At 35.7% G+C, this 12,000-nt stretch overlaps 1 protein-coding gene across 3 annotated transcripts in view; it reads right to left on the reverse strand.

Moving 5' to 3' along the window:
* The window catches only part of TMEM196 (transmembrane protein 196), a 136,475-nt gene that overhangs the window by 2,668 nt on the left and 121,807 nt on the right, over positions 1–12,000 (reverse strand). The window contains exons 2-4 of one of the 3 annotated variants that reach the window (XM_039862495.1): positions 6,272–6,328; positions 2,090–2,344; positions 450–946 (exon numbers count right to left, since the gene is read on the reverse strand). In XM_039862495.1, coding sequence (XP_039718429.1) covers positions 857–946; positions 2,090–2,344; positions 6,272–6,328 — 402 coding nt within the window. In that variant the 3' untranslated portion in view covers positions 450–856. Of the gene's footprint in view, positions 1–449; positions 947–2,089; positions 2,345–6,271; positions 6,329–12,000 lie in introns of those variants that run through there. The other 2 variants (XM_039862496.1, XR_005652689.1) reach the window with 2 other exon arrangements.

The raw sequence follows: 12,000 nt of genomic DNA on the forward strand, positions 1-12,000 counted from the left end.
TATATATATATATAAATATATATATATATTTGTTTTATATATATATATAAAACAAATATATATATATTACAAATATATACATATATAACAAAAAAAAAGAATGTTCTTAACTAAATTCACTCTAATACAGATACAATAAAATTCCAATAGAAAGTAACAGTGTAAATCAGGTTTTAAATGGATTAGTATCACCAGCTTATTTGCAAGTAGGCATGTCCAATTTAACAAGAAGATTATACTCTAAATTTGGGCATGTTCAAATGGAAGCATTTGCAAATGGAGATACTTTTTACGATTAGGTCACAGTATCTATGTCAATTTCTGTATTTCCAATTCTATTGTTTAACCAAAGCAAGAATGGTGACTATTTTCAGCAATCCAAAATATGGGAAATAACATTTGAAATGTATCATATCAGATAATTTTACAAGAAGTAAGTTTTCACAGAGAATTTTTACTGTATTAGTGTCAGACAGGGTATCTATTCATGCAATTTTGGCATGAGAGATATAGTTTGTCTTTATCAGATACATCTATTATTAAAAGACAAAACTCTGGTCTGTGAAGGATGATACCGAGTCAGGCCCATGATGTAGCAGAGGATAAAGGAGCCAAGAATCATCCAAGCAGAGATGTGTTTGGATGCTGATCGGCAGGCTGAATATTCTAAATACTCAATCAACTTAACAAGCTGCAAGACTGCCATGTAGGTTTATGTCAGGTCCTCAAAGTAGCTCTCATGAAAAGCTATACTTTGAGAAACAACATCCAGCATCAGTCCAGACTGATCTGCTGATATCATGGCTTCCCAGAAGAGGCAGCACTTCCTACAGTGACATTACAACATGGCAACTCCCTAAAAATCAGCGTACCTTGTAGGTAACTCTGGTGTCGGGGGCACCACCGGGCAGCTGGGCAAGTCGGTTATTTCAATAGCCCTCAATCTCTAATATAAATATAACAATTATACAATAAATATTGCACAAACATATACACAAAATTAAATCATACTAGCAGAAAAATAGAGTGTGAAAGAGCCAATATCCAAACATATAATGATAATCTAATTTTAACAACCCATTTCTTTAAATTACCAGTCCTGCTATTTATACTATTAGTTCTTTTTTGAAGGACACACATAAATCTGTCTAAAATTGGTTTCTTGAAACAATTTGAAAGCATTTACTCTCCTTACTTAAATGTATAGATTGTGTACAAAATGGAAACACATAAAACCATAGAATAAATATTTTTCTTCAAAATAACATTATATAGAAATATGCAATAGTAACTCTTACTACTCATTCTTCTCTGGTTATGCAGTTTTATTTCCATGATATCAAGTAATATATGATGTAACTATTATCTTAGTGAGTTTATTTTACAGATGCTCTATATTTTCCTTAACAGATCCAGTAGCAGGAGATAAATTTAAAAATATGTGCAAGATGTAGTAGAAACACAGACAACTCACTACATCATTTGTCCTTTTATTTGATAAATGTAATTTCCTGTTTGAATGGGTTTCATTAAACAATTATGCAAGGAACATTGTTTAAAATACAGGCAAAGCTACCCAAATATGCATGAAGTTTAGATGAGAATTAAATGAAGCTTTATGTGAATTGTAATTCCTGTACTGATAGGCAAGGCTTTTTGTGGCCTCATTAAAAGGCCCTTTAATGCTTGAAAATCTAATTTACATAATCAAATGCATCTACTTACAAGCACAAGGGGTGGGCTAGAAAGGCGAATTCATTGGATTTCTAAAACTGGCATTATTGAGTTGAGAGTGTATTTAGCGTTTTTCCTCAATACATAATAATCCATATTTATAAGGCACTTAATATTTTATAAAATGCTATTTTAGGAACTGTGTTTTTGTGTGGACTACAAAATTATGTTGAAAATAGGTGTACCCAGAATTGCAGAGAAAAGTACATAAATTCCTATTCTTAGTCTATTAGAACCAAACTTTTATAGAATCTAATTCCTCAAATTCTCATCTAAAGCTACAGGTTGAGTCACCTAGCTTTGACTGCAGTCGTCATCACATAACAGCAGTGAGAGGAAGAGGTACAAGACTCACTTTCTCGGCCATTTCATGAGAGTGGTGCAGCGAATGCTCCCTTTCTGAGAACATCCTCCTCTGTTCATAGCTGGCCAGTCGACAAGTGAGCCATGAAGACAGGGTGCAGCCCCCGATCCCAATGCAAGCAAGAGACATGGATGCGAGATGCAGAGGGTAAAGGGAAGAGGTCTTCTTTGTCACTGCCCGAAGGAACTGAAAATTCAGGATACCCCCAATGAGTCCACAGATGCAGCAGGCAGAAAAGAGGATCATCTGACAAGAAAGAAAACGGGAGCGTTAACATCGAGAAAGCAAAGCTGGCCCCAGGCAGTGCACTGTCCTGCTGCACATCAAGGATGGCTGAGCTACACTAAAGAGGAGATGCTTTTGTTACTTCCGAGAGGACAGGAACTGTCCTTTCATCGAGTTTCTATGGAATCTTACTCAATGGAGAGGGTGTAGACCACAGTGCTTCAGGATTTAATAGCTGACTGTATAAAGGCCAAGGACACATCTTATGAAAACTCTGAAAGAAACAAAATTTGTCTTCTAGGTAGGTTCAGATTTAAATAGTATTTATTTAATATCTACAGTGTGCTACTATGCTAGGAACATGAACAGATATCATCTCAATTAACCCATTCAGCAATCCTCTGAGAGAGAGAGTAATATACATTTTGGAAAATAAATAGGAGTGGGTAATACTCAAATTTAGGCACTGATCCCAAATTTTCTGACTCCAGATCCATTTCACTATGTTAATCCCCCCAAGACATCTAAATATCTCTTTGTCAAATTGTCAATAGTTCCACCAAGCTTCAAATCTTCATACTTCTCTAGCTTTGTGATCTTAGGGAATTTAGTTAATTCTTATTTATTTATAAAAACTTTACTGCATGTGTATCTATTTCCCCAACAGGAGGCTTAGAGCCTCCCTGTGAATTGAACCCTTATCTTACAAATCTTTTATTACTATGTAGCACCACAGTGAAGAATACACAATAGACCTTGCAAAAATACTGTTGGATTGGTTGTTTTGAAGAAACACAGTATGCAGCTTTGCTTTTGACCCTACTGTTGTCTTACTGGGTCTTTATTAGAAGAGCTAGGGGGTTTTATTCAACCTAAATATCACAGGATCTCTGGCAGAACTAAGCACAATGCCTACTGTGTAAGGTCCTATGAATATTTAATACATTTAATTGAATATTCCAATAGCTTTAATAATTTTACTTTGTATTTGTATCTAGTTTCTATTCTCCTATGGGTTTTCAGGATATTTTATAGTATGATACTAATTTATTCCACCTTATTTCCATCAATCTCTGAAATAGCTTTTGTCTCCTCTCTTGTCCATCAATGTAATTTGTACATTCCAACCTCAATAATATTTTTCATTTGCTAAAAATAATTTTGCTTCTTCCTTGGACTCTTAAATGGGAGACCCACATATAGCCCTAACTTTCTCAAAAAGCCTTCCTGGACTTTACCGACCTCCTCCTTTGAGGTAATTCCATAAGGCAAATAGCTATATAACTTAATTTAGCATTAAATTTTACTTTATCAGGTATTGTTTGCTGTAGACAGGGAGCTGAGGTTAGCAAGCACTTATGGAGCACCTAGCATCTGTTAGGCCCTGAGTAAAGTAGCACATGGCGTTACAAAAAAGAATAGCTCATAGCTATTCTCCTTGACTACACTGCAGTCTCGTGTGAGAGAAGACCCACCATTCCAACATGGCATAGCAAACATTTAGATGAGTAGGTGGTCCTCATAAGAGGGAGGAGGGGAAGTCAGTACAGCCAGGGGTTTCAGACAAGACTTCCTGGACAGCATGTCATCTAAGCTAAGTGCATCCCAGCAAAGGTATGGCCACGGACGTATGAACTAGCACAATGAATAGCACGATGGGCTGAAAGAACTACAGGTTGTTCCTCTTATTTCTCTAACTTAATTCAGCATTCCTTATTGTGTCTGTCTCACAGAAATTATCACCAAGGCTGAAACTCCTGTGATGGATGAGTAAAACCTTTTTACCAAATAATTGAATCACCCCAATTGGGAACTTGTAGCTCCCAATTTCAGGTAGAATCAATGAGTTATATTTCATCTTAAAGTATATTTAGATGAAATGCAGTTTCTTGGGAATATATTTTGCTGTTTACTCATCCTCAGAAAATATGGAAAGATAATAAATTTTAGCCTTCAAATAATCGATTATTGTTAATGAAGGAAAAAGATTAATTGAATTGACTATTAGAGGAAAACACATATCTCTTCTGATTGCAGACAGAACGTTCTCACCTAGGAACTGAGAGGTAAAATTTGTAACCCAAGTTTGTAACCTTCCACTATTTTCAAATCTCACCAGGGTGGAGATTCCAGACTTCAGAGATATTTGGAGTGGAGAAATTTTTACACAATTGGACTAAAGGGTAGAGAATCCCTGATAGTTAAATGTCATCTATGGGAACCCCAGGTGATACAGAAGGATAAAATGGATGATTTTTTCTAAAAAATTTAGATGTTAAGATATTTTCCCCAAACTTATAAAAAATAAAAAAAATTAGTAAGACAGAAAAAAAGTCACTAGTGCTTTTAAAAAAATCTTTCTTCTCCTCCCTTCCTTTCTCCTCCCCTCCCCTCCCTTTCCCTCCTTTCCCTCTCCTTCCCTCCCTTTCTTTTCTTTCCTTTTCGCTATGTACTGAATGTTTGTATCCTCCAAAATTCAGATGTTGAAGCCTAATCCCCAATATGATGGCATTTGAAAGTGGGGCCTTTGAGAGATAATTAGGTCTTGAGAAGCCCTCATGAATGGGATCAGTGCCCTTACAGAAGACCCCAGAGGGCTCTCTTCTCCCTTTTGTCATGTGAGGAACAGCCAGAAGTCTGGAAGACAGCCTTGCCAGACCCAGCTCTGCTGGCACCCTAATCTTGGACTTCCAGCCTCTAGGACCATGAGAAATAAATTTCTGTTGCTTATAAGCCACCAAATCTATGGTACTTTGTTATAGCAGCCCCAATAAACTAAGAGATCTCCCCCCTTCCCCCTCTCGCTCCCCAAAACTCTATTTTTTGTATCCAAGTTCCAAAAAATTGTCATTTTATAGCCATAAAGCGTCTCTGTAGAAGAAAGCTGTAGAAAGACTGGAGACCATGTCGAAAGAGGGATGGGAGAGTTATAGATGTGAAATCAAGAGCCTTTAAGAAAGAAAATTTTATCTGAGGGTTTTCTTTTATGTAATTTTTAAAAATTACATCTCTCATGTCTAAAGTGATGGAGACCTCATCCTTTTTGTCACAATAGATAGTCTCACAGAGAAAGGTGTGATTATAAAAAGAAGTTAAAAAAAAAATTACTGCACTACACCCCATTCCCTGCCCTCCCCAGATAACTGGTTTCCCCTTGGAAAACTTTTTTTAAGCTCAAGAACCACTTCCTTGGGTTCATGTGTCGTGTTAATTTTGCCAGTTTTTAAAGGTCTATGATATTTCCTGTTGTACTCAATACAATAAACCACAATTTTCCTTCTTTCCAAACTCTCATAAAATGACGTGGAAGGCAGTGGGGAATCTACACTTCAGCTTGGCAGAAGTTGTCCTCCATCTAATATCAGAGTTAGCTGGAAGCATGTTCCATACCCTCGGGACCCACAATAGTACCATAAAACATCTGAAAACACTTACATTTGCATTCACTGTAATAAAATAAAATTACATAAAAAATCTTTGGGAATTAACTGTAACTATGACGACACAGCTATTTCGCTGCTTTGAAAGATCAAATGCAGTCAAACAAAACTAGCAATCCTTAGGCTCAGTTTCACATTTAAACAGTTAAATTTCCAATGATTCAAGTTGTATCTTTTTCAGTTTATTGAAGGAATGTTTGGGAGTCTATAAATTGGAAAAGCGGTGATTGTCATCCAAAGAAGTCATTAAGGGTTGTATATTCATGTTTTTAAAGAGTATATCAAAGATTTTCTTTTCTTTCTTTCTTTTTTTTTGGGTCATAGTCTCTAATAATCTTGATGGTTTTCTTTGAAAATCAAAAAGCCAGGATTTATTTGTCAGTCTTATTTCTATCCCAAATTAGTAGCATTCAGCATATAAAAGAACGTTCGCTAATCACCATTTCTATTTTTGAGTTCTTACATTTCAAACACGTCAATGCACAACACAAACAAGGCAGAAACTTACGACAAGTCCGGATTTTTTTTTGGCGCACAATATTCCACATATGCCACAAAGAAGAAACTGAAAAAGAAAAGAAGAACAATTATTTCACATCCAAAGATAAGGGAATGCCTAATTTTCAGCTTGTAGTTCACTCATGAAGCTTGCTCTAGGGAAGCTTAAAAATTTTATGTTCCCAGTAAAAGTCAAAAAGAAAATATTTCATTCCAGAATAGGATGGGATGAAATTTCAAATGCTAATGAAAATTTGTTTTCTTCAGGATTTATATAGGCCATTGTGGGATTTAAGCAAAACCTAAGATAGTTGCACCATGAGGCAAATTACGAAGTAAATGCATTTAGCGCTTTGATCCTACTATTTCATTTTACTGCTTTCCGTGTCTCTTTCTGCTTTCTCATGGAGAAAAGTGGTGCGATGTGTTCATTCGCACTATGGATTAGAAGTCAATGGGCTACACTAAAGGTAGGGAACCCAGCACAAATGCAAAGATAAGGCAACTGAGAGGAAGATGTTTTTCTATAGAGACATTCTTTGTATCTCTCAAACAATGTCAGGTAAAATGTGACGTTTGCATTCTACCAGAAGCACTGTCCTTGTGGATGTGCTGGAAGAACACAGGGATGAGGCTACAGTAATCCCATCCATAGGGGGTACGTTCCAAGGTCCCTGGTAGATGCATGAAACCATAGATGGTTCAAAATCTATATATACTCTATATTTTTTCCTATACATATATATCTATATGTATACCTAAAACTGCATTTATAAATTAGGTGCAGCAAGAGATTAACAATAACTAAGTATAAAACTGAATAATTATAATAATATACTGTAATAAAAGTTATGTGAATGTGATCTCTTTCTCTCAAAGTATCTTATTTTATTGTATTCACCTTTTCACTTAAAGGAAGCACTTTACGGCTTTTTTTTTTTTGGCATATCTGCATTGTCAGCATCATTACTCTTGTGCTTTGAGGCCGTTATTAAGTAAAATAAGGGTCACTTGAACAAAGCACTTGAACACACAACAATTGATCTGATTTCATCACGCTACTCAGAATGTGCAATTCAAAACTTATGAATTATTTGTTTCTGGAATTCTTCATTTAATAGTTTCAGACCAGGATTTTCTGAGGGTATCTGAAATAGCAGAAAGCAAAACTGCGGATAAAGGGGGACAACTGTATTGATGGCATCTAATTTCTTCAAAGTAAGCACATTGGTGACCTAATAGTTTTGCAAAAGTAGCTGCCTCAAAACATCTACCAATGACACATTATTAGACATTTTGGTTATCAGGAAATGGTAAATTTGGATAGAAACGTTTATGGCCATTTGAATGTACACTTGTACATACTTCTGGATGAAGTAAACCATACAAATAAAATAAAATCTTCATTAATAAATAATACCCCACTAAGGACTTTCAGATTAGCAAAGAAAATTTCGAATGTGATTAAACTCATTTCTATATGATTTTTTCTTCTTAAATTTTGCTATCTCAAATCAGAACTAATAATATAAATGATTTGAACTGAGTATTTCCCACATGGATAGTTTTTTAAATGTACATATCACAATATTTTAAGGATTGTCTGAAATAAATAATATGATTGTGAGAAGCACCAAGAAAATTTGATAAAAAAATGATGGATAAGGTTAAGTTTCCCTTTGTAAGAGAACTTTCTGTAAAAGGGAGCAAAATAATTGTAAAGCAGGCAATGGTGCAGCAAGACAGTTAGGTCAGGGAACACAAAGAAATATAAGAATTAGGTCTGTAATATAGATGATCTTTCAGATTAATGAGGAAAAGATCAGCATTATTTATTCAATAAATGGAATTTGTTAACCTTCTCTAATATTGTATACTAAAATGTCTGTGAAACAGGTTGACTTTTAAATGTATTAAAAAAGTAATGTGAGATAATAAAGTTAAATATTTATATAATTTTAGAGAAGTGGGAAGGACTTTCTAAACATAGCAGCAAAGTCATAGACCAAAATGGAAAATACTTATAAATATTAATGCATAAAATTATAATTTTGATAGTCAAAAATACCATAACTTATAAAGGAAAACAATCAATTAGGATTATATTCAGAAAGCATATGATAGACAAAAAGATTAATATACTACATAAATAGATCTAACAAAATAATTTTAATACCATAAAATTGTGAGAAGATAGAAACTCAGAACTTGATAAAATTGAATGCTTGCATAATTTTCAGAAGCCTTAAAAAGCTATTTCTGGGTGAGCATTTCTCATCCCTTCTGTGTCCTAGGTCTAGATGACCTTGTATTCACATGCACTCTTTTACTGATCCCATCTCACATCTTTCCAGGTTGTATTCAAGCCATTCCAGTTTGGACCAGTTCTGTACCTCTTTGGGCTTCCAAGCTTCAGATCAGAGCCTCAGCATATCCTTCCCTTTGCTTCCCTGACTAACCCGTTACTCATCCTGAAAGTCCATTCCTCCAGAACTCATTCTTGAAATAATTTGAAAGCGGTGTAGTTTTGATCTCTTTTGAAATTTATAAACATTACCATTATTTATTCACAGCAAGGCCTGAGGGGAGCTCAGAAGAACAAGCAGAGTTCTCCACCTCAGCCACTTGGTTGGAACATCTATCTAGGTGGCAATAAAATCGGTTCTTTTTATTATCTCACTAAGGAAAAGGAAGTTCAGGGGCTTGGGAGGGGGATAGTAGAGTAGGAGGGGCATCAGACAATAATTTCCCACTCTCAGTCAGGCCTGGAGTGTAAATACTTCTCGATAGTTACTTTTGTCAGGGTATCCGAACTCCACATTCCTTAGAGAAAACCTGTAATTTGAGAAAAAATAGAGCTGTGTAATCAGAAATATATAAAATCATGAAATTTCTGGCTAACTTTTAGCCATCACGATTTATCGAGAAGATAAAATAAGCACAAAAAAGCAGCAAATGACATTTTATGCCACTGGCTGTCTTTACGCCAAGTCATAGCACTGGAACGGATCTTAAAAAATGACTTAATTTAGCCCTCACAGTGTTCACAGGAGGAACCAGATGTCCAGACAAGTTTAGTGGCTTGCTCAAGGTGACACATCAAGGTCACAAGTCACACATAAAATAAAAGGTTTTGTTAAGTGTCTAAGTTAATTAATTCTAATAATGTAATAGAAACTCTTCAAAAGCATTTTTCAGTGCTATGTAGTGTGCATTATACTAGCATATCCAACCATGAGTGTTCAATGGACACCTGATCATCTATAATTTCTCTCCTTTGCCCTTATTATTTTTTGTTGTAATAAAAATAATTATGAAATTCGTCGATTGTATTACAGTCTAAAATTAAGTATACATTATTATGTACAGGAATTTGTTAAAACATTTCAAGATATAGTTTATTTGCTCAAAATTGCTTTATCCAGGATGCAAAGCACTTACCCGCATTACGAAAATTATGAAACAAGTGAAAAAAATTGATTAAAAAGAAGTAAAACTGATGAGTGGAGATATATATATATATATATATATATACACACACACATATATATATACATACATATGTATATATATGTATATGTACATCTCCTGAATTAATGCACAATTTTACAAGAGAAAATATCATTTGGCTTCTGAGATGAGCTATTTAAATGCAGGGAAAGTTATTTGCTTTTCTCTATAAAATTATATAAATGAAGTGATCTAAAAATAGGCCATTAAGTGCAACTATGTAATAAAACTAGTTAGTTCTCCAAGTGGAATTCATTTGATTCCAATTTAGATTACATTTAATATATAACTAAGGTTGTTAACTCACTATAGAATGAAATGGAGCTCTTATGGACATAGCATTCTACATGTTGAGTATTTTGAGTGAATTTTCTTAATAAAAGGTTCATGAAGACTTCTGCTTTTGCTTAGGATATAGAAAAACCAAACATGTTATTTCCACCTTAACAATAAGAAAAACTGGATAAACTACAGATGGGCAACTTTTCTAGAGTCCATTAGAGAGTAAAGCTTCCAAGGCAGTGGAATAACTGCAATTCAAATAACTCCTCCAAAGAATTTACCACAAAAAAAATTTTATTTGGAGAATAACTTCTCCAAAAAAAAAAAAAAGTCTGAATACTCAAACTAAGTCACCTGTTACAGAGATGGCAGGAGGAGATAGTGGTTATCATACAAATATATGTGTGTGTGTGGCGGGGGAAGCGGGGGCGGGATGCAAAGCCCTGCTCCTTTTTTAGGCCTTCTCTCCTATGAATCAAATGCTTTAAGCCCTTAGAAGAGGGCTAGGAAAACCTGTCATTTCCAGAGCATTTGCAAATATAAATTGCTACTGAAAATGGAGGAAAAGTAGAAGAAAAAATTCTTTATATAGGGGGAGGGGCAAAAAATATCATTTCGGGCCTAACATGCTAAGCCTATACAAAAGAGGAGTCACCACCCACTCACTGGGGGAGAGGCAGGAAGCTTCTGCACAAGACCAACCACAGACACAAGGCCAAGTTTGGCTGTCCCAGGGAGCAGGGTATTGAATACCGAGGAAGTCCTGCCCCTGAGGCCCGATCACAGGGCCTTCCTAAACTGAGACTGGACTAGAACAGCAAAGAACCTTCTTCTCTCCCACCTGACCTTTACCATGAGACCAAAGGTAGGAGTAACAAGTAGCAGCAGTCTACACTGAGGGAGAGGCAAGAGTGTGGAAAGAAACCTCCTCTGTGGCAGAGGTGAGCAGGGACAAAGGAAGGCTGAGTGTGAGGCACTGACACTGAAAACTGTTAAGGCAACCACAGTTTGCCATAAGGGAATTGAAGACTGGGATGCACCAAAGATAATCACCGAAACAGTGAAATCAACTCCTCACTATGATTCCACCTTTCACACCAAAAGCCTCAAAGAAGATATTAAGATAAAATGCTTATGAGGTTCTGAAAAAAGGGCTTTTGAACCTTGAGCTGTACATCTAGCCACATTCTCACTCACACAAGAGATTATAAGGAAGATACGCTCATTTGGGAAAAGCAGTACGGTAGGCTGAGTTATGGCTCTCCAAAGATGTACGTGTCTCAATTTCTAGAATCCATGAACATTACCTTATATGGCAGAAAAAAAAAAAAGTCCTTGCAGAAGTAATGAAATCAATAAACTGCTAACCTGCAGCTGAGGAGACTATTATGGGTTATACAGGCCATTTAATGTATGTAATCGCAAAGGTCTTTTAAGAGGAAGACGAGAAGGTCAAAAGAGATTGAAAGCTATAAAGACAGAGAGACAGAGAGAAATAGATTTGAAAATGCTCCACTGCTGGCTTTGAAGATGAAGAGAGGCACGAGGCAAAGCTCGTAGATGGCCTTCGTAAAGCGGAGAGGATAAGGCAGAGGGGCTCTCTACTGGAGCCTCCAGGAGGAATGCAGCCCTGCACACCCGTTTTAGACTTCTGGCCTCCACAACTGTGAGAGAGTACATTTCTGTTGGTTTAAGCCACAAAGTTAGTGGTAAATTTGTTCCAGGAGCAATAGGAAACTAACCCAGACTGCCAAAAATTATTTCTCTAAAAGAATTACTAGAAGCTGTAAGGCAGTGAAACTATTCTATATTATACTGTAATTGTGGATACATGATACTATGCATTTGTCAAAGCCCATAGAACTTAATAGCACAAAGAATAAACCTTAAAGTATGCAAATTTAAAAAATGATTTAAGGAGTCAAGGGAATCCCAGGATAGAATACA

The sequence above is a fragment of the Pteropus medius genome, unplaced genomic scaffold (assembly GCF_902729225.1).
Source record: "Pteropus medius unplaced genomic scaffold, Ma_sr-lr_union100, whole genome shotgun sequence".
Taxonomy (NCBI): domain Eukaryota; kingdom Metazoa; phylum Chordata; class Mammalia; order Chiroptera; family Pteropodidae; genus Pteropus; species Pteropus medius.